The sequence below is a fragment of the Danio rerio genome, chromosome 5 (assembly GCF_049306965.1).
Source record: "Danio rerio strain Tuebingen ecotype United States chromosome 5, GRCz12tu, whole genome shotgun sequence".
Taxonomy (NCBI): domain Eukaryota; kingdom Metazoa; phylum Chordata; class Actinopteri; order Cypriniformes; family Danionidae; genus Danio; species Danio rerio.
Genome location: NC_133180.1, coordinates 42,428,678 through 42,453,144, shown reverse-complemented (window position 1 = coordinate 42,453,144; position 24,467 = coordinate 42,428,678). Strand labels below are relative to the sequence as shown.

At 36.1% G+C, this 24,467-nt stretch overlaps 1 protein-coding gene across 5 annotated transcripts in view; it reads left to right on the top strand.

Annotated features, from left to right (window-relative positions):
* The window catches only part of dnajb5 (DnaJ heat shock protein family (Hsp40) member B5), a 30,888-nt gene extending 7,220 nt beyond the window's left edge, over positions 1–23,668 (top strand). For 2 of the 5 annotated variants that reach the window (XM_073950937.1, XM_068221297.2), the window contains 3 exons: positions 2,659–2,915; positions 6,447–7,084; positions 19,539–21,634. In XM_073950937.1, coding sequence (XP_073807038.1) covers positions 2,705–2,915; positions 6,447–7,084; positions 19,539–19,772 — 1,083 coding nt within the window. In that variant the 5' untranslated portion in view covers positions 2,659–2,704 and the 3' untranslated portion in view covers positions 19,773–21,634. 5 annotated transcript variants of the gene reach the window in all.
* The last annotated feature ends 799 nt before the right edge of the window (positions 23,669–24,467 follow it).

Here is a 24,467-nt window from a genome sequence, read left to right as displayed (position 1 = left end):
TCTTTAAACCTAATATCAGTTATAATTGGTGGAATTGGTTTTGTTTCATGCCTCAAGAACCCGAAAAGAATGTTAAATGTGACAGTGTGCCCCGGGTGTAACATGGCGTGATTTGAGAAAACGAAACTAAATGAACTTAACTGATAAACAAATATATTAATCCATTTTTGCCTGAAATATAGTTTTATAATGTTTAAAAGTTGGATGATATTTTCAAAATGTTTATGAAATTTTGGTACTTTTTTCATGATATTTGCCGAGATGGCAATTAGTCAACACTGTAGGTTCTGTTGTGCTGTGTCAAAATAAACCACAAAAATCTGGCTTGTATTGATCCAGCGCTGTGTCAAATATTGACAAACCTAACAGTTTGCTTAAAAATGTCATTAAATGAAAAATAAATAAATAAATGTCAATATTTTAGCCAAAATCTGGGTTACATCCCAGCAATTTTTTTGACCATGTGTGTTATAATAACTTAACAAAGGCTGGAATGTCAAATATACTTTACTTATTGCATAAATTAAATTAAAAAGCACCAATACACAAAAGGTTTCCTCTTCTTCAAGACAGCTATGATCCTGAACATGGAAACTTGTTTGATGTATGCGTGTCGAGTACGGGGCGGGGCGTATGCAAATTGTAGGCGTGGTTAAATGAATGGAGTAGAATGTCCTGCAGCTCTAACCGGCAGACAGCTGAGGGATACTTTCAGACGGTAAGCTCTGTTTTATTCAACTCCATACCTTTAAAACATTACTGAAACTCAATATATTGCGATTGACAGACTTGTCAAACATGTTGTAAGATTTCACTGAGATATTTAAAGGTCATTCTGTTTTGAAAAGGTTCAGTTTTGACCAACAGAATTTGACAGCATTAAGAGGCGCAACGAGAATTATTCTAAAAGTAATACATTTCGCTTTCTACTTTAACAGTAGATAGTACTTTAACAGTGAATATTGATACAATAACTGTCTTACTATCAGTTAATAGACTAACGTTAGTATAAGCAATTTTGTGGAAGTTGTCACTTTTATAAAAGTGTCTGAAAATGTTTGAGACACAGCCGGTTTTGAGCTCATCTTCGCTCGCGTCTAATTTAAGGATGTTAAATCGCACCCAAATGTTCAGACGCTGCGGAGAGTCCCTAACGTACAGTTCATCATACAACGTCTATCTTCATGCGAAAAACACATGAAAAGCTCAGGCTTGTCTATCTGACGTCAGTCACATTTCACTCAGCCACCAGCCGTACGTTATTTTTTCCCTCGGTGGTCATCATGACATCATTAAATACCGGAGAGGAATACCGGGAGACCTCAGAGGTTTTGATTTAGTGATGAGGATTTCCTCTCGGATGCGGCAAACCGGCATCATTGTTCTGCAGACATTGTAACCGGTGAGTTAAAGCAAATCTGTTCGTGATTTGTCGAATAAAGCATCTTTATTGTGGATTTCTGTATTTTAGACTATTTGACGGTTTTTGGTCAAACGGACATGCGTTTGCATAAACAAACAGTGCCAATGCATCTCGGCGGTTTATTAATAGGCTATATGCGTGTGAATCTAAACTGCCGGGTATGAGATGTGCTGACCATAAAGTCTTTGTTAGTGTTTCTCTGTCGGTCGGGTCTGCAGTGCCGCCCAAACGACACGCTCAGATGATCAAGAGCTGCTCTGCTTTCTTTACATACAGTTTATCAATGCCGTTCACAAAGACGTGCAACACTGAAATATTTACTGGACGCCATAAGATACATGATTGTATAATATTGCGGTGTGATATTTATGTCTAGAGTGTGTCTTAATGAAAATCGTGAAGGGTGACTGATTGCAGCAGAAGCTCTAGCCACAAGCGTTATTGCATGAGCAGAAATGCTGCTTTTCTTCATGTCAGCATGGCAGGACTTCTATAGCTAGAGATTCTGTTTTTCTGTAATATATAACTAATTAAAAGCCTATAAAATATTTTAGACCAAAATGTATTTTTATATATAATTCTACTCTGTTAATGAAAATACTTCCAGATGAAGAGAAAATAAACAAGCTTAGTCTCATCATTAAGCAACATACACAGAATGGAGCTGAACAGTGCATAGTTAAAATGATGCATCAGAGTTTTTGCCCTTAGACTTGGTATTAAGGTGAATTTTGTTGATGCAATCAAAAGTGTACAACATTAAATATAGGTGAGGTCTAATACATTAAAAGTTTTCTGCTTTTGACCTCTTCCAGAAGTAGGATGTTTTATTCATTCATTCATTTTCTTTTTGGCTGAGTGAGTCGTTTAATTAATTGACGGTGGAACGAACAACCAACTCATCCATCATATGTTTTATGCAGCAGTAGCCCTTCCAGCTGCAGCCCATCACTGGGAAACACCCATACACTCTCATTTACACACATACACTACGGAAAATTTAGCTTACCCAATACACCTATACCATGTCTTTGGACTTGTGGGGGAAACCAGACCACCCGGAAGAAACCCACGCCAACACGGGAGAACATGCAAACTCAACACAGAAAACCCAACTGACCCAGCTGAGGCTTGAACCAGAAACCTTCTTGCTGTGAGGCGACATCACTACCCACTGCATGACCAAGATGTTTTATTATTTGTTTACCTTTCTTATTTTTATCTTTGTATTGCAGAGAGCTTGGGGTGGTTCTGGAAGGACTCTATCTGTAAATTTAAGCCATGGGGAAGGATTACTATAAGATCCTTGGCATTCCTTCAGGCTCAAATGAGGATGAAATCAAAAAGGCCTACAGGAAGATGGCTCTAAAGTTCCATCCGGACAAAAATAAGGATCCCAATGCTGAAGAGAAGTTTAAGGAAATAGCAGAAGCTTATGAGGTCCTGAGTGATCCAAAAAAGAGAGTTATCTATGACCAGTATGGAGAGGATGGTGAGTATGTAACATTTACAGAAGAACCATAACCAGACATTTGCATACCCTATCAGTTTAATGATTCATTATCAGATCTTTGGGAATCAATACTATATTAAATGTTTTCAGAAAGATTTAAATAATTGATAAAGTTAGAATTGACTGCTTTTTTTTAAAGCCTTCTCTGCTTTGTAGGGGCAAAGACGTACTATGCAGAAGAGCTTTACAAATCAGAAAACTGACACGGGTTGTATTTACTCGTGTTGTATACAGACGGATTTAACATTAACATTTGATAGGTGCCAAGTGCAAGTACAAATTGGCATTGGTGATTATTGAAAACAATGTTAATTGTCAGTTGGCCAGTAACTTATTTTAATTGTGAATGTGATAGCATGAATGAGAAATTTGTAATGTGACATAGGGCAGCGGTTCCCAACAGGGGGGGGTCCCGGCCCACAAGGGGGCCTCAGCGAGCTCTATGGGGGGGTCGCGTCATATTTAAAAAAAATTTAGCAGCGGACAATTAGGAGAACGATCATGCTGCCTTAGTTCATTATATCCCCTGGCTGACCAAAAAACTGACATATTTGCAATTCGTCCTCCACAAAAAAGACTAATGCTAATGACCCGAGCGTACTGGAAGCAGTTGGAAGCTCTAAACATCTCAGGTTGCAGCGCTAGCAATATCGGAAACGCGAAATGCAGGAAATACCAAAACAGTTACCTGAACTTTGGTTTTATTCCATTTTCACGAAGCAAAGAGTCCCTGACCCAGCCACAGTGCATTATCTGCGCCAAAGTTCTTGCTAACGAAAGCATAAGGCCATCCAAATTAATAAGACATTTGCAGACGACTTATCCTCAATACCGCGACAAGCCCAGACCATTTTTTGACCGTAAGGCAAAATAAATGAAACGCACCCAAAATAAGATGAGGGCCGTCACAGCTAAAACATAAAAAAGGCAACTAATATAGGGCCAATTTGAAGGCCAGAGGCTTACGTTTCTCATTTAGAAATGGCCTACAGATGTTTTGCTTTTATATTTTACATTAGGCTATTATTTGTGCATAAACCGATCAAGATACAGTAATAAACATACTGTTTATGCAAAAACAGTATTTCTCTCAGACAAAAAAAGGTTGGGAGCCACTGATATAGGGCCTGCATTCATTTTTTACAGTCTAAATAGTGCATTACTTCAACCATATCTTTAATAAGGAAACATTACAGATGTAAATGTCAGCTAGACTTCATGGACCGAGGCTCATTTCTGTGTTTACATCAGACAGGACAGTCCTTAAAAGGATGTTTGTCATGGCTCACGTGGCTGGAACACTTGTCTTTAAACGCTGTCAGAGCTGCTCTACCACCTCTGCTTTTTCCCAACAATCAAAATAACTCCCTCACACTGCAGGATGATGCACAAGTGTTCTCTGACAAATGCAAGGACTAAAAACATGGCACTGTTCCAAAACAAAAATATTTGTTGAAATAAAGGATTTAAGGTATCCCACTTATATGCCAAGTCCAGGCTAGATGCCAAACTAAGCATCTTTGCACAGCGAACACCTGCCAATTCCTCCAATAATTGAATTGCTAATTTTTGCATAAAGGAATCCCTTTATGTTTTAGACTAGAGACTTTGCATTAGTTATTTTGATGCCTTGTCATTCTATACTGCTTGTAAATAGAGACACTGGGTTCACGTCAAAACAGATTCACATTGAGATTCATATTCATATGTTGACAAAATGTATATTTGACGTGTTATTCTCACATGGCCCACTTTAATAGCCATCCCCTCATTAGCTGCTTTGGCCCCAGGAGATGATTTAAATTGCATGGACTGTAGAGAAAGGATGTTTTTATAAGATGTCTGATATGGTTAAATAAATGCAGACTGAACAGTTTAGGATTTGAAGTTGGAATGAGTCAGATGAGTCAGCTTAAGTCCTGACCGTTAGATGAAGCACATTTGTTACAAGCCATCAATCACCCACAATAACATAGGGGTGTTAATATTTTTCTAGGGGGTTGAAAAGCACAAAAGACATGATTGCTTGACCCTGCCTGATTTTTGTGAAGAGCAACATTTTGCAGCAAACCTCCAAACAGTTGAGAGAACATAGAGGACAGGTCTTCTACACAAACAGGTTAAACAGCTACATGTTCTTTCCTAAATATGTTTTAGAACCAGACCACAAAATGAAATCTACTTAAAAGGAAGAACACTGCTTGTATATGCTCAGAATGTATCTCCTGAGGAAGACTGCAGGCTTTGGAGAGTGTATCTGCTGAAGACGACTGCTTGTTTTGCAGAATGTGTCTGTTCTTTGCCCAGCCATTTGAATTTGCCTTTTTTGTTACCAAAAAAAGAGAGGGGGTGGAGAAAAGAGAGAAAGTCTCACACCTCAGAATGTTGATGTGTGAACAGTTGCAGACTAAATCAAAAAGTCTTTTCTATGCTACATCATGGAGATGGCTAGTACTTGATAAGTGTCCAGCTGTACTTTAGGACTATTAGCTCAGTTGCCAATTATGTAATATAGTGATATAATAAATACAAATCTGCAGTGCTGTCTCAGTATTATTCGTTTATTTACAAACAAACAAGAGGTTCAATTTATAGAGGTAATACTTTTTTGCATATTTTAAATAATTGTTATGCATTTATATGGAATGTGACAATAGTATCACAGTAAAACTATGATCCTAAAAATATTTAGTAATCCTTTATAATAACTGGTTAAAGCCATCCAGCTGTATAGTGTCAGTGTACTTGTTTTCTTTGAAGAAAACATATAACTAAATTTAGGTCAGTAGCTCAAATAGTAGCTCAAGTTCCCTTAACGTACAGTATTGGGGTTTAAAGTGTAATTTTAAACTATTTTAAATACTTAACACACGAGACCTAACAGTTAGAAGTCATAAGGCTAACACTTTTATAATATGTGGCTTAGGTTTTATTGTTACTGAGTCCAAAATCCAGTTTTCCCAGACATCTGTAGATGGTGATGTCTATAATGTGGCACCAACAGTCTTTCTTAATAAATATCAAAAAGTTATTTAAAATATATTTATTTTTTAAGATTTTGTAATATAGTCATTTAACATACAGTAGTTGATAACTTGATAACCTGTCACTGAAGCAGAATTTAGAGACCTGTGCAGATTTTCAGTCTCACTCCCACCCGATCCTACAAGATTTAGCTACAAGATCTGCTACAAGATATATATATATATATATATATATATATATATATATATATATATATATATATATATATATATATATATATATATATATATATATACAGTTAAGGTATTTCTCAATCAATAAAATTAGGCAGTTTTCAATATTTTACTAAGTAAATAAAAAATAAACTCAATTAAACTAAAGAAAATGCAGGCCTAAATATCACCTGTAAATGGCTTTTATTTTATTGATGTCGTTATTGTTAATTTGTGGGAGTGCAGGTCTCTAACTGGAATAATATGCAGAAATTCTTTATATATTGTTTCCCCTTTGTGTAATTCCATTCAGGTTTGAAAACAGGTGGCACGGGTTCATCTAGTGGACAAGGGACTACATATCACTATACTTTTCATGGGGATCCACATGCCACATTTGCTTCCTTCTTTGGAGGTTCCAACCCCTTTGATATATTCTTTGGCTCTAGTCGGCAACGAGGAAATACTAATGGCTTTCCGGACCATGGGGACCATGACATGGACATTGACATGGATGGAGAAGATGATCCTTTCAGTTCGTTCAGCCACTTTGGTTTCAACGGTGTCAATGGTTTTCATCATGGTGGAGGTCGAAGGCATCGTAACGAGCCTCTTCATGGTGGCCGCAAGAAATTACAGGACCCTCCGGTGGTACATGAGCTCAAAGTGTCTCTAGAGGAGATCTTCCATGGATGTACAAAGCGGATGCGAATCACTCGCAGACGATTGAACCCAGACAGAAAGACAATGAGGACAGAGGACAAGATCCTTAATATTGTCATCAAGAGAGGTTGGAAGGAAGGGACCAAGATCACTTTCCCTAAAGAGGGGGATGAGACACCTGAGAACATTCCTGCTGATATTGCATTTGTGCTCAAGGACAAGGGGCACCCACTCTTCAGAAGAGATGGCTCCAACATCATTTACACAACCAAGATTGGTCTAAAGGAGGTATGTGTTCTTAAATCTGCTTTTGTTTGATTCATTAATTGAGCGGAATTGTGATATTGTGTATTGCTGATTAAATGTCAGTTTATGCACTTCCTTGACATTCCCTAACTGGCCGTCAAAGCAGACTGGCTTGTTTTACCAGTTGGCTTCTGTAGCCCAAGAATAGACAGACCCAGACTTAGATTAGAGAGGTTTACTGCTGTGTCAACACTTGACCACCCTTTGACCTCATTTACATGAACTTACAGGGCAAATTAGTGGGCTTCATTTGGTATCAACCCCACAGTCCAAAAAAGTACTGACCTTGTTAACCTGCACAGATGCTACATGTAGCTGCCTTATCCACCACATAAAAACCATTGCTGCTTCTATTGCCCAGCAACATTAAAAAACATATTATTGTGCACACATGTGTATGTATGTTTGTATATATATATATATAGTGCTCAGTATTAATGAGTACACCCCTTTTGAAAAAGAATGTTTTTAGCCGTTTCTCAGTAAATATAGATATATAGTGAATATATTTTGGTGTATTTACATCAAACAGTTTTATTAAATGGTTATATCCATTTAAATAATAGTTTGGTTGCCTAATCCCCTAAGAAATAAAATTAAATAGATCAAATTAGTTTTTGGAATATATAATATATATAATATTTGACTAGATATAGGTTAATTAGGTTAACTAGGCAGGTTAGGGTAATTAGGCACGTTATTGTATATCGATGGTTTGTACGGCGGACAATAGAAAAAAAATTGCTTAAAGGAGCTGATAATTTTTTTCCTTAAAATGGTGTTTAAAAAATTATGATTGCTTTTATTCCATCCAAAAAAACTTTCTCCAGAAAAAAAAATATTAAAAAATATTAAAGATCATATGGAAAATATTTTAAAAAGAAAAAAAAATTCAAAGTGGGGCTTATAATTCTGACTTCAACTGTGTGTGTGTGTGTGTATATATATAAATAATTATAAAATTTTCACATTTTATATTTACGTTTCTGTTGATTTTTTTTGTTTATTCATATTTTATTTAATATTCTATTAAAATTTTTAGATTTTAATATTGTTTAAATATTTTATTTATAATATTGTAAAGCATCCTATAAAACAAGGGCACCAACCCTGTTCTTGGAGGGCTATCTCCGTGAAGAGTTTACTTTCAACCTTGATCTGTCTGTAATTATCAAGTGCTGCTTCGGGTCCTGAGTGTCATGTTGGCACAGTGGGTAGCACAATCACCTCACAGCAAGAAGGTTACTGGTTCGAGCCCCGGCTGGGTCAGTTGGCATTTCTGTCCGGGTGATCTGGTTTCCCCCACAGTCCTAAGACATGCACTAAACGTAAACTGTTTGATCAGAGTTGGAGCTGAATCCTGCAGGAAGGTAGCTCTCCAGGAACAAGGTTGGCGACCTCTGCTATAGAATATATACATTTAAATGAGAGCTCTGTGAGGGGTGTACACATTTATGTTAAACACTACATATGTATATGTTAGGGTTGCACAATATTAGAAAAATATGACATTGAGATATTTTTTTTTTCTGCAATATATAGCGATATGAATGTAGGTTCACCAGATTGCCTGAATAGCTCTATTTGGAAATAATTTATTAAATTAGATCGATGGTGATAATAACACATAACACAATATTTAAAAAAAAAAGCATAGGTAAATACAAAAGAGCCAACATGAAAGTGAATAAAACAGTACTTTATGGTTTTCTGTGGAGCAACAGAAATTGAATAATTAAATGTAAAATAACACTAAGGTTTTATTGTATGAATAATTCAATAAAATAAGAGCTTATTAAAGTTACAAACTAGGGTAGGGAAGGTGATTTGGCTTAAAAACAAAATATCGATTAATTGAACATTTGAACTCAATTACAATTAATTATTTAATTATTGTAATTATTGTATTATTAATTATTGTAATTATTAAATTATTGTAATTATTTTATTTGTTTTGGGTTTTTTTTGCCCTCTCGGCACCGCCCATACCCGTCAACACTACCAATCCGACCAATCACAGAGCTTTCGCTATTCATTGTCGCGACATGTAACATTTTTTTGATAGGTTAGCGTCGGCATCAATCACGGCTAGGGGTATGCTACTGCGTGAAGGCTGCGCCAGACCTTATGTTGTGCTCGATGTAGGGGTTTACGTGATCACACATGGTAGGGAAAGTAATTTGAAAAAAAATTTACCTGGTAAAGTTTGATTGAAATCGACATTCAGAACCTACAATTACTTACTTTTCAATTAACCCAGCCCTATTACAAATGGTACAACTCTGCAGTGACCCCACAAACCTCATGTCTTCCGAACTGTGGCTTCTGATCAACTACTGTATAATCACAACATATAAATTCAACATTTCACAGTCTGCAATGTGACTATTACAGATGTGGACACTGCGATATTGATGCTGAAGCAGTATATTGTGCAGCCCTATTAATGTACATAATGAGAGTAAATATACTTGAGCATGCTCTATATTGACCATAGCTATAAGACTAAACAGGACAAATGACGCCTAGTGACTGTGTAGTACCTTCATGGTTCAACATCATTGCTGATTTACTCTCTCTCACTTCAGTGTGAGAGTACAGGAATGTCATAGTGCGGTGTCATACGCCAAAGCAGAGTCCCTGCTTTGAGAAAGTGAGTTGAACTCGCCTTGAAGAGTTGAACTGGGCTAATAAATTGTCATGTGACTGAGCCAAGCGTGACTTTTCGAGTTGCACACTGAACAGGGAATATTAATTTGCCTACATCCATGAAACTGTTACTAATAAAAGCCAATAGTAAACAATCAGCAGTTAAAATAACAATTGTATAGGTCACACTTTACAATAAGGTTTATTAGTTAATGTTAATTAATGCATTTACTAACATGAACAAACAATGAACAATACATTTACTACAGTATTTATTTATGTTAGTAAACGTTAGTTAATGAAAACACAGTTGTTCATTGTTAGTTCATGTTAAGTCACGGTGCATTAACTAATGTTAACAAGCATGGACTTGGATGTTAATAATGCATTAGTAAATGTTCAATTATGATTAATAAATGCTGTACAAGTGTTGTTCATGATTAGTTCATGTTAGTAAATGCATTAACTAATGAACCTTATTGTAAAGTGTTACCATTGTATATTTCTGTAAAGTGTATTTCATAGTTGAGCTTTCTTCATGAAAGTTCAAGAGTTTACAATGGCTCTGTGCATCCCTACTTGCCGTAGATGTAATAAGAATCTCCCAAAATTCAGTCCCAAGACATCAAACGCTGGAACATTTATATATTATTGATGCTGCCTTGATTTAATGGGATTTTCATAGGCTGACCCACTGAGGATAATAACTACACAACTGCATATATTTCTGCTTGTGTAGTGACCCAGAAAAACACTCAGTTAATACTTTGTAGTGACAGTGGCATCGGCAGAAATAGCTAATGTCAGTCTTGAGTGAGTGTGGTGTGTTCGAGAACACCACTGTCATTAACAGTGGAAACCTTTCTTTGTCTTTCTGCTAGCTTAGACAGCTTTTACTTCAACAGCTCAGCCAGCGCTGTCAGCTTTTTCAAACAGTGTGTCTGTTAGATATCCAGCTCTACAGTGCAGGTTGCTTTACTTTTAACTGTCTTGGCATTTTTAATATGTAAACCGTGGATTTAAACATAATTTGTACAGATCGACTGTGTCCATTTTAACAGTCTACTAATAGTTTCTGTGTTGTTTTCAGAGCAGTGATTTACTTTTAAAGGTCTCGCTCATTAGATGCCCAGAATGAAACTTGATAAGTGCTGGTGAACATCACAAACTGTTTTGCCATCTGGTATCATCTAAAGCATACTGATGGCAACTTGCCCCATGAATTTTCATCTGCCTGTTTATTGTGGATGCATTCATAAGACCGATTTAGCATGGACCTAGACGGTTCTCAGAGGAACATTGTCTTCATTTTAATATCACTTTTCATTTAGAGATGCTCTTAGTGGAACCCCAAAGCCCTTCTTTAATGAGAGCTCAGAGTTTCTGTAATTGCCTGCTGGTAATGAGCAGAGTTTGTTCAAGAGCAAGACAGCTATAAGGTCCCTGTCTACTGCTAATTTCCATACCTATTCACCTAGTAATTACTCATCAGCTGTACTAAAGAGCCCTGTTAGCACAGACCCCGTGGTGTGATGATGCAGGATTATTCAAGACTCTCTATACGTGGACTCGCATCAGAAAGTTATTTTTTTTAATTCTGACTATATTGTCATAAAGGGCAGCACGGTGGTGCAGTGGTTAGCATGATCGCCTCACAACAAGGTCACTGGTTGGAACCTCGGCTGAGTTAGTGTGGAGTTTGAATGTTCTCCCCCTGTTCGCGTGGGTTTCCTTTGGGTGCTCCGGTTTCCCCCATAGTCCAAAGACATACGCTATAGGTGAATTGGGTAAGCTAAATTGGCCATAGTGTATGTGTGTGTATGGATGTTCCCCAGTGAAGGTTTGCAGCTGAAAGGGCATCCGCTGCGTAAAACATATGCTGGATAAGTTGGTGGTTCAATCCGCTGTGGCTGATTAATAAAGGTTTAGATTAATAAAGGGACTAAGCTGATAGAAAATGAAAGAAGGAATGAGTTAATTTTTTAACATCTACTCCCACCCCGACCATAAACCCAACCTTCCTAGTAACATAAAAACAGTAGTTGTACCAAGTATTATTTATGCTATCTATTAAATTACCTGATAAATTATATATATATATATATATATATATATATATATATATATATATATATATATATATACACACACACACATACATACATACACCGGTATATATATATATATATATATATATATATATATATATATATATATATATATATATATATATATATATATATATATATATATATATATATATACACAGTGTCATAAAAAATGCTGCTATAATGATGTGCATATCACACTTCCGGCCGGACACATATCCTATCTAGACTTTACCACGTTACCTGGGTTGTTCTTTGTGTTCTTTATATACCAACACCTCTAGTGTTAAGATGATGTGTTGATGTGGATCAGTGTAATCATCACTGTTTTACACTGATACCAGTTTTGAAACTGTATAAATTTATAACTAATTTATCCATAAAAAAGGGTCATTTAGGCTCTGTTACTTAGGATTTTTACTGTCCTCCAGCATTTCTACCTTGTGTTTTTTTTATCGCTGTTTCTTTCTGTCTTTTAACTATAGAGGATCTTTTTCTTGGGCTGCACACACACTGATTCTCTCATCGTCTCTGCTAATGAAACAATAATAAATGTGCTCCATGTTTTATGTTATTGTTGCTCTAAACTACTACCATATGTACAGCATTAAAGATTCTCTAAAGACAGTATTTAACAGTTTATTTCTAAACATCTAACACTTTAAATCAGCACCAAACTACTGTTGACAAAAAACAGTTGTCATGGGCCGGTATAAGATTCTGGCGGTATGATAACCTTGGATAAAAAACATCATGGTATCACGGTGTTGTGATTACTGCTCTAAAATGTATTCATTTTAAATATCTGGGTAAAAAACAAAAACGTTTTCCCCTTTGAACACATTTTATATATAAGTATTTATAATATTTTGGAGCAGTAAACATGCCAGGCTAAATAATTCAAATGAATCATTGACTTCTGCTGTCTTCATTAGTTTCAAAAACACAGATTTCTTTACAATTCAAAGTGCCATCTTTGCATATATTTTTCCTGGAGATACTGTTGTCCTACACATACCTTAGAAACAGTAAAGCAGAACATTTTGGCGGTTTTAAAACACACTAAATTGTCATTTAGGATAACAATAGTCAGCCGTAAAATCACTTGCTCACAATGGCCACAGTACAGAAAATTCTAGTAAACTAGAATTATGGTTTTACACTTTGCCAGTCTTTCAGATCTCTAGGTTTTACCAATTTGACTTTTTTGAAGTAAGAATCTTTTCAAATATATTAAAATTCAACATGGTTACGTTTAACAGGTCAGAATAAGAATGTTTATTTCTACCCAAACATATTCATACACTGAATGATATTTTGCTGAAAAAGACAAAAATATTGTCTTGTTTTAGTATTAATCTGTGTTCTGACATCTGCAATGCTCAATATCTTTCTCATTTCCTTTCCTGCCACTGGGTCTGCAAATAGGTTATTGGTTGTCCCTAACCTTACAATAAATCAATAAAATTGAATTGTGCATTAAAATATTAATTTGAACTCTTTCGATTTTATTCAAACAGTGAGCTTAACCAGTAAAGGCAATCATAATTTTTATGTAAAATAATAATAATAATCAAACAATAAACCATGGTTATTAAAAAAACACCTAGTCCTAATAACACACAGCCTGCAGTCAAACCTTGGAATTTGACTGTCAAACCATATTTGAATGTACTTCTTATTCATTCATTTTCCTTCAGCTTAGTCCCTTTATCATCAGTGTTCGCCACAGCGGAATGAACCGATTACTATCCAGCATATGCTATGCCCTTCCAGCTGCAACCTAGTGCTGGGAAACATCCATACACTCTCTCATTCACACATACACACTATGGCCGATTAAGTTTTTTTATTCACCTATAGCCAGGGCCGGCGCGTCTGTAGAGGCAACCTAAAGCGACAGAATAGTGGTCCACCCCAAAGCAATGCCACCTTAGTGATGGTCCTAACCACCGAGTCATCCCTGGTCTTCTTATTAGTGGAGGTAAATATGAGATTGTGGGTTTCAGGCCCATGCAGAGACCGTCCAAAGGGCATGTGCAGGATAAATTTTTTGAGGGGGGGGTGGTTGGGGGGGGGGATGCGCACGTACTGAAGAGCGGTGTTATCGCGCGCGTACTGATCAGCTGTGTTGTCGCGCGCATACTCAAGAGCGGTGTTGTCGCGCGCCTACTGAAGGGGATTTTTGCCGCGTCGCGAGGGCACTTTTGATCATTTTGGAAGGGCACTTTCTATCCAAGACTAAAAAGGGCATGTGCACTGCACAGGTTGAGCCATTGTGTGCACGTGCCTGGTGGGTTTGTACTGTAAAAGTACCCCAAATTATCTCACTGGTAGTAAAGTTCTGCAAGTTTCACACTGGTGCAAAAATCCAGATTACACCTAGCTGTGGGATACAACATTTTATTTTCAATTTCCTTTAAGACGTCTATGTTCAGGAATATTCTTGGTTTAATTTTACAGTGGTTCTGACATTACCATGGGTTGCTTTAGACCTGTTTCTGTTTGGGAAACACCATCATTAGCCAGAGCTGAGGAGATGCCTGGCACCTTTTCATGGTCAACTGTTTTGTGAGAGTATTGGCTACTCCCTTCTTTCCATGAACCCCTGCCTCCCTTCCCCCCGTCCACACCACTGCTGTCAGGAGGAAGGAGCTGATGTCATTGCGAACACATTTTCTCTTCCCTTGAGGCAGCTGCTAAGCAGAGCGGTCTGGCAATGTTTGTGCTTGGTATTCACATCACAGAAAGTTCACGAAAATCTCTTCCAGCATAAGCTCGCATGCGATAACTGCAGGCTCTTTCTTGACTGAATGTTTTTAAGCTTTAATCTTCAAAGATTTAAGTGTATCCATTTCCTGTTTAATATACTCATAGTGGTATTTAACTGAAGATGAAAATGATTTAAGGTTATATAAATAGTTCCAGTGACAGGCACAGGCGGAGCTTTGACAATTAAATTTGAAATTTAATTTCATTTACGATCTTTGATGTGTCAGCTTATCTTGCTGGCATGTTTCATCAAAGACTATAGATTACACAAGAAGTGTCACTCGTAAAGCATTGAATGGGGAAAAGTGTAACGGTCAATATGGTGAATGAAGCCTCACTTACAGGAGCCAATCATCGATCGATATAAGCCCCTTTCATACATACAGACCTTCCGGAAAGTTACCTGCAATTTTCTGGAAAGGTATGTATGTGTAAACAGACCCTACTTTAGCCAATCAGAACACTCAGACACATCCACATCCGCGCTGTTTATGAAGATAAAAACCTTTAAATATTTTTCCAGACACATTTAGCAGCTAGATGTTAATCAAATAACGTTTATATGTTTCTTCTTAACGCCAACTGTGTAAATAATTATCGGTAAGCAGTTGTTTGTTTACCTTCAAACTCTGCTTCCTTCAGTTGCTTGACGCATCACGTGCCCTCTCGTGAAGCAGCCGGTGAGCGCCAGCACACACACATATAATGTACATCTCGACACGCGAAAGTTTTTCTCTGTATGTTTTCATTGAAGTTGTTCACAATACTCATCCATTCACAGAGTTAGTAATGAAGTCAAATGTTTACAAATACAAACGCAGCCGTTTAGAGGTCATTTCTGGTCAAGGATGTCAGAATTTACCGGTATTTTGTAATGGTTGTTTCTGGAAAAATTCTGTAATGTCCTCGCCTGTGTGAACAGCGCTTTTATGAATCTACCGGTAAAGTCGCTCTGGAAATTTCCTGGTTATTTACCGGTATCACTGTGTGAAAGGGGCTATTGATTGACGATTCTCTGGTGGAGAAGCTCATACCAGACATGTGCTTTTATGATGGTTTATGTGGTCAATAAACACACTGGAATCTCACTGGAAGCGAATACTTGCTTCACAGACAAGAAATATATCCCCATAAAGCTGAAATCTGTACTTTTAAATGAACCAACTATAGTTGAAAACAATTTTTCTGGTTTTGTAATCTGTATAAATTGAACGCCAAGTATACAGTCCGTCCTGTCAAACGCACGTCACATGACAGCAACTACTTAAACACCCACAAACTTGTAAACAAAGAGTCGCTGTCATTTCTGTAGATTTGTTAAGTTGTGAATTACTTCAGAACACCAGTGCGATCAGACGAAGCATTATCTAGAGGATGATAACGTGTAGAACGGCCAGAAATGAGGTTGGTGTCGTGATCTCGTTCATTTCGACTGCGCATGTGCAATAGCTTGGGCAACCTGAAAATATGCTGACTTTGTTCTATTCGAACTTTAAGAAATTAAACTTATGAGACGGTTCTTGTTTAATTTTATTGGTGATTCCAAATCTGTAATGTAATCGTGAGCTTGGCTAACAGTTTTGGAGAATTTAATGTTTCCTCATTCAGACAGAATGCCCAAGCATACTGCCCAAGAGCTGTTTCAAAGAGGGTCGGATAGTGAAATGACTTTGCCTTGAAGGACTTTGGTTTTATCCTCAGCATGACAACCTGTGTGTGTGTGTGTCTTCAGTTTTTTTGTTTTGCATTTTTATTATTTGCTAAATTCCCAATAGTCTTGGGACTGTGTTTACTGTGCATCCATAATGGAAAATAAGGCAACTTTGTTTAACTTTATTATTTGAATCAGAAAAGATATAAAGTCTTTCATTATTTTAGGCAATAACTTTGAGAAAGCTAGTACGCAACCAGGGTTTCACTACAATCATGAATATAGTGTTTGCAGGCAGCATTAAAAGCCAGCAATGCAGATAAGAACAAAACAAAAGTATTATAAAATATCTAGTCACTTCAATCTGATTTACTTTCTTAATTTAGCAGACACTTTTCCTAAACGACATACAAACAGTTGCGTTTTTTGTTTTAAACAGTCTCTACCACAGTTTCAAAGTGTCTATCTGATTAAAGGGTCTAATTTTAGTTTGCTTGCGTAAACCAGTTTTTGTTTTAATCCATAGCAACTTCTGATTTCAGATTCATTATTTATGTCCTCAGCTGATTTTTTCAGTTGCTTCATTAGCCCTGTGAAATGAGAGCAGTGGCCAAAATTAGCTTTCTGTGGACTCAGCTACCCCATCTGCAGCATAACACACACACACACACACACACACACACACACACACGGACATCCCCTCATGATTGCCTAAACTGGCAAAAGCCAAGCCAAACTATACAGCTTCTGCATTCATTTTTCAGTCAAATCTGTTATTGTGTAGAAAATTGCTTTTATCTTTCAAAAAGTTTTTTTACATATATTAATAAATTTGACATGTATGCCACAGTGGCTCAGTGGTTAGCACTTTCGCCTCACAGCAAGAAAGTCACTGGTTCGAGTGCTGGCTAGGTCATTTGGCATTTCTGAGTGGAGTTTGCATGTTCTCCCCGTGTTTGTATGGGTTTCCTTCGGTTGCTCCGGTTAGAAGCAGTCCAAAGACATGCGGGATAGGTGAATTCAATAAGTTAAATTTGCTGTAGTGTATGTGTGTGTGTGTGTGTTGACGTTTCCCGGTACTGGGTTGCAGCTGGATGGGCATCCGCTGTGTTAAGTTGTGGATGAGTTTTCGGTTTATTCCGCTGTGGCGACCCCTGATAAATAAAGGGACTAAGCCAAATGAATGAATAAATATATTCATAATTAATGTTTACCACCGGTCTGTCGAGGGTATCTACATTGAATCTACTTTATACTTTATCATTTATTTCACCACCGGTGAAATAATGTTTGTTATCAGTTACTTGGAAGATGTCTCCATAACGTTTGCCCCTAGACATTTGTAGGACATCTGCATAATGTTTGCTTACCAACTTCTGCATACCAGAAGTACAGTCTCATTTTGTCCACTGTATAACAGTCCTAATTTGCCATTTTTATAACAACAGTTGAAAAATCCAGTTGCCTGGCCTGTTATCATAAGAACCATTAACATTTTACTAGATCATGATTAACTTTATTGTTTATCTTTATTGTTTGTTAACCTTTATGTTTATTTGTGTGATGATCTGTGTCGGCTATTGCTGTGAACCAAATTGCCCCTCGGGGAGAATAAAGAAATTGCATTCCAGTCCAAGAACTGACACCTGACCACTCAGACAAGGGAAAACTAATTTAAAAACCAAAAACCATCCCATACTCTCTATTTTGAAAGTGATGGGATAATGAAATGCCTTTTAATCAAATACAAATTGCAAAAACATAGGTTTTAATTTATTGTAAATTTAAGTTAATATTACAAATTAATAACTTAAAATTATTGTAAAAAGAAAATATGAGCCTATTTAAAGATGAAATCACAATTTTTGTCAATTTCAACTTACAATTTTCAGTGGACAATAAAATATAACTGTAATAGATGTAACAAAATCCTAAATCATAACACATTCTAAATATGTTGTTCAGTTTTTCTCAACAGCTGACAACCAGACATGAAGAAAAAACACAGGCCTTAACCCAATAGAAAATTTGTAAACTGACATCAAAAATGGTGTTTCTAAGGCAAAAACAAAAATACAGAAGAATTGTGGTGTTTAGTAATCGTCCTGGAATGGCAGACCTGTTCAAAGGTGCCAGAAGTTGGTCAACTTGATGCAGCACAGATGTGAAGCAGATCTCAAAAACCATGGTTATACAAGTAAATATTAGTTCAGTGATTCACAAGAAAGCTAAATCTTTAAGCATTTTTAAGCTAATACAGTAAATATTTGTATTCTAACAGAAAAATGAAGACACTGCAATGTAGCATCTTTTAACAGCTTAATATTTGTTTTTCTTCACTTTCTGTAAAATGATACATTTAACCATTTATTTCTTCATGTTTTAATTTAGAATGCAGTTTATTGTTTCCAAAACATTTGCATGTATTAAAATAAAGATTATTATAAGGATTTTAAACTTTGCTCACTTTTTACAACACACTATTATTTTGAGTACAGCTGTGTGTATTTTATATTCTTTTCGGTTGCGAACAAAGCAATCGAATCAAAATAGCTGGAGAAATAACATGCAACACACATAAACAAAAAATTTTAAGTTGTTAAACGTATTATACTATTGTTGTTTATTAATTGGGCCAATAGTTTTTTTTTTCTTATCTGACTAGCATATTTACTGTTAAAATGACCTGTAGAATGCTCCCTATAGGGCCTCGCAATGTTTTATGAATGTCCCATGAATATCCATGGCCAATGCTACATGAGCATCTGTTGTACATCCTCTGCACATAACGCCAATGTCCAGCAAACACCCGGGGTACATTCTCCAACAGACGTCCCAGTAATGTCCATGTTGGGTACATCCCACCAATAAACTCACAGAGGCAATGAGGGGGATGTCCTATGGATCTTTTTGTTATCTGGGTGACAGTACGCTTCTCAGAATTTGGAGAAGATTTCAGTAACAGCTTGTTTTTATGTTTTTCTGAAAGTCATTCCTTAATTTGTAGCATTATTTTAGTGCTAAACTACTGATATAGTTTTTAAATTTGAGTGTAATATATGAAGTGCTCCTTTCTCTTTTATCTGTCTTTGTAATTGCTAAATGTACTGTACATGTGCTCTCTGTGCCTGTAACATCATAGTGGCATCTTACACTAGGTCTCTATGTCACCATGTAGAGTTTGTGCTTAAGTGTTGAAATGCCATGAACAGCTCTCGTCCGCACTCACTCACTTCACTTCGCTTTTATTTTACAGGCGTTGTGTGGCTGCACAGTGAACATTCCCACTATTGACAACCGAGCCATTACATTGCCCTGCAATGACATCATCAAACCAGGCACAATCAAGAGACTGCGTGGAGAAGGCCTGCCTTTCCCAAAAAACCCATCCCAACGTGGGGATTTAATAGTGGAGTTCCAGGTGCGCTTCCCAGACAGAATCCCACCCCAGTCCAGAGAGATCATCAAACAGCACCTTCCACAGTCTTAGAGGGAGCTCAGCGGAGTCACTGGATGCTTACATTTCTCACACATACACATTTCTCCCAAAAGTACAGATGCTGAATTCAAAGAGGGACAAATATGGACAAGAGGGTCATTTGAGATTTTATTATACATTCACTTTTAAGTTATTTTCAATATCTCAAAACACATGAAATGCTGTCTTCTTTTTAGAAGTATTGAAAAATTTTGTTACCCCAAGGTCTATGGCTTTCAACCTGGACTTGACTTTCAGAAATGTTCCGTGGTCACTTTACAATAAGGTTCCATTATTTAACGTTAATGTATTTACTAACAAGAACTAAGAATAAATGCTTTTAGAGCATTTATTAATTGCAGGTCAACATTTACTAATTCAGAATTAAAAAGTTGTGCTTGTTACGTTGACGTACTGTATTTCACAGCTACTTGCCACAAAACATTGTTCTGAGCTGTTATTGTTTATTCATTCTTTAAATGTAAAGTTGACAAAGACAAAAACAGGTTAATTGAGCTGATGGAGCATTTACTAACCTCCTCATTACTCAGTTACAAAATGGGGCCAAACAGTCAAAAACGCAAAAGATGACAGAAACGAAACCGGCTGAATGGTGCACAGACTTACATATTATTCATTTACAAGATGTGGCTAAACAGTGGCATAATAGACAGAAGTTCCCAGTCAAGGCTGTGTTATTCATTGGTTGTTATCTTGTAATAACATATCTTGAAATGTCATGAGTGACCAATCAGAATGGAGTCTTCCAAAGTCATGTAAAAAGAGTCAATGCACTGTGAGTTAACAAGAACCATCAATGCACGACTGCATTTTTATTACCTAACATTAACAAAGATGAATAAATACTGTAATAAATGCATTGTTCGTGTTAGAAAATAGTTTAACTAACATTAACTAAAGGATCCTTATTGTAAATGGTTTCCAACAGGTTTTATCCTCTCTCTCAACATAATGAAGACAAAAGGTAACAAGAAAGCAAAATGTTTTTTAAATTAAATGTTTTTTAGGTGTTTTTTAAAAGGAAGGGAAGTTGAATTTTTTGCTGTGATGATGAAGATGCCGATGATTTAGATTTGTTCAGGTTTTGAATCTGTGTTATTTTGTAGGAGGTTAAATTTCACTCCATTTTGAGAATCGATAAGCTATAATGTTGAATGTTGATGTATGTAAGGCGACAAGGATTTTTAGGATTCCTTAAAACCAGCAAAGCTATTTGGAAACAATAGTTGATATATTTCCACTCCCTGACCCCGTCTCAACAGTCTACTGGTGCTTTCTGGTTGTTTTTGGAGTACCGGGTGCTTGTATTTATAGTAAACCTTTGATGGTGGGATTTTTAGGTCACAAAAAATGAGTGCCTTAATGTGGCCCCATCTAGCTCTTTTATCTCATTAGCAATTACATAAGACCTGGGTATTAATAAAACAGTAATCTGGATTTTCTTTGTCATTTCAATACCCCAAGATAATATATTGCAGTAATCATCTTTAAAGGGACATTTCACTCAAAACTGATCTAATCATGTTCTCGATTATCATGGGCCCAATCATACACCCGGCGCAAGATGTGTTTGCCCCGACGTGTTGAAATTTTCAGACCAACACAACCTTAGTTTTTTTGTTTTCTGCCACGTTGTTTAAATAGCAAACCCATTTGTGCCACTTCGTGGACTGTTTCAATCTGGAAAGAGGTGTGTTAAGGCGCATTGCTATTTTGAGGAACTAAAAATAGACAGCTGAAAGCAGGTGTAAAGTCCAACGCAGAGCGTGTCAGTTGTGCGCCTTAAACACTTACACATTGCTTAAGACAGGCAGGATGTACAGAAATACAGAAATATATTTACAAATGAAAAAGAGTTAAAGGAATAAATTATAAAATTATTATTTTCTACATAAATAAAAAACACTACCTCCTCCACTACCAGTTTTCCATTCCTGGCAACTTGCTTTTGTATAATGATATTTTTATTATTAGAATTATTTATTATATTCATATTTGTATCTAATTTAATTTGGACCATATGGGGTATAGCATGTGTTTTAGGATATAACTCAGTTTTTTTAGCACACTTCGTTATTATTGTTCATTTCTTCGTTTGCTGGAAATTAGAACTGAATTTAGAAATAGTTTTGAAACAAATCTTTGTGCTTAATAAACAAAATTATTTATGTAGGCTAATGGATGTCTGTGCTTATTACATCATGTCCTTATCCTTGACAAAGAGAAAGTGAAAGCAAAGACAGAATAAGCAAAGCCCTGTTAGACCATATTTGTGGGCACAGAGTGTTTTTTTCTGTCCTTAAAATAACTAAAGTGGATTTGGACATGCCCTTATTGCTTTTGTGCCATGTGCTTTGGACTGTGCGCCTAGATCATTAAAATAGAGCCCCATAACTTATGATGTTAGTTTGGAACATGAAGAGTTAACACTAACAAAATGGTCCTGCCGGTTTTTCCAGATAATTATTTTTTATACAAGTATCTGACAAAGAAAAAAATAAATTGACACACTATCTTTGTCGTGTACACAACATTTTACAGTTGGGTCAGAAAAATCATCCTTGCTAGCAGTTTCTTTTTTTTTAACTAACTGAAAAGAGTTTCAGAGAATTACTAAATAATTTTACGAAATAACTTGTGTTCCTCAGAAAAAGTTAAATCTTATGCGATTTGGGCAACATAACGGCAGAAGTTACAGCATTATATTAAATTATTCTTGGATATTGAAGAGAAGTTTATTTATAAACTAATTTTGAGAGGATCACATGTTTATGATTGCCCACAGCCGGTCCCGCATAAGCTAACACATGAGTCCATACCTGCCAACACGCCTGTTTTTCCCGAGAATCTCCCGTATTTCAGACCCATCTCTCGTGTTTGTCTGTCTCCTGGAATTTGGCAAATTTTGGCAAGCGTGGCAAACACGGTTTATAATCAATCATCAGCTAAGTGTGAACTCTTAAATGACAAAAAATATCCAGATTTGTCTTTTTAATATACACGCCACCGGCTCATGCTTTAAAAGAGAACATCCTCCAAAATGGAGCATGACCATTTCAGATTATTAAACACCATTTTTCTTTATATAAGCGAAAGAAAGAGAACGAGAGCATATGTTTCTTAATGTTTATTGAAGTGTTGGAAGATTGAAGCTAAAAACTGATTTATTTATTTATTTTTTAAATGCAGATCTTTGTTGTTCAGTAAGCACGTCTAGTTATTTCAAGCTTTTTTATGAGGAAAATTATTTGTTTATCAAACAGCTTTTTACTACAACAACAGTTTCACTATACTGTATTTTACACTTACAATGTGTTCAACGTTAAATAATTTGCAATAGTTCTTTGTATTTTAGTTTAGATTTCTACAAAGCGCCTCCCTTTCAATACAAAATACTGTCTTTCTACAGTAATGGGAGCCTTTGAGTAACAGTATTTTCTATATAAACAACACTTTTCACTTATCCAGGGTTACATTCAGTATATCTCTCAGACATAACTATGGTGTTTATTTAATCATTACTGTATTTGGTGATGAACTGAAAGTATGAAGCAACACAACCTTTTTAATGACTGGTGTCGAATTGTTTTATGATGTGCTGATCTATGTTAGGATTGTTATAGCATTGTACTCATGAGACTTCTGGACGGCCAGACACTTCTGTTGTGAATTTGAATGTCCCATGTTTATTACTTCTGTCCTTATGTATGAGACAGTATGAAATCCAGCTCCCTTTGCACACTGGGAGGATAAACTGATGCTGAAAACAAACGCTGTGTTAGTTTCCTGTGACTTAGATTGGGTCTAGATTGGTGTCTGTTTAACTGTTTATATTTTTTAATGAATGATTGACAGGAAACAAGAAATAAACCAAAATGAGGATTTACAGAGTTTGAGACTAAATGAAATGTGGATAGTAGACTGAAGGCTGTCCGAACAGCATGACAAAGCTGGATTTATTACAAATAAAACTCAAAAACTCAATACAAATTTTAAATGAAAACATTGAGAACTAATCTGAATGTACTTTTCCGTAAGTTACTAGAGATGCAGTTAGACTGAAACAACCAACAAAGTTTGCATGTCTCAAACATCATATAAACATTGGATTAAGATTGAAATTCTAGTTATTTTTGAAGTTATTAACTTGGACATATTACATAATAATCCTATAATATGTAACAAAGCACAAAGTTATCTTCAAATGGAGTTACTTTCTCTAGTTTCTGTACACCAGCAAAAGTTTCCATATAGTTGAATTTTCTTCAAGGAACATAAATGTCACAATATGCCAAATTTAAACAATTCTAGACAAAAGAGACATAAACTGATAAGAGCGGTACATTGTCACCATGCCCAAGTCATGGTGAGACATGCAGATTTATGTATGTTTTTGTGTGCTTTAAACATTGAGGTTGTAAATAGCTGACAGTTGATAGAGAAATTAATTGGTTCAACACTCATACAATACATCGCCAGATAATCGCCTGACAGTCATGTCTATATATACACACAGTTGAAGTCAGGATTATTAGCCCCCTTAGAATTTTTTTATTCTTTTAAAAATATTTTTCAAATGATGTTTAACAGAGCAAGGAAATTTTCACAGTATGTCTGATAATATTTTTCTGGAGAAAGTCTTATTTGTTTTATTTCGACTTGAATAAAAGCAGTTTTAAATTTTTT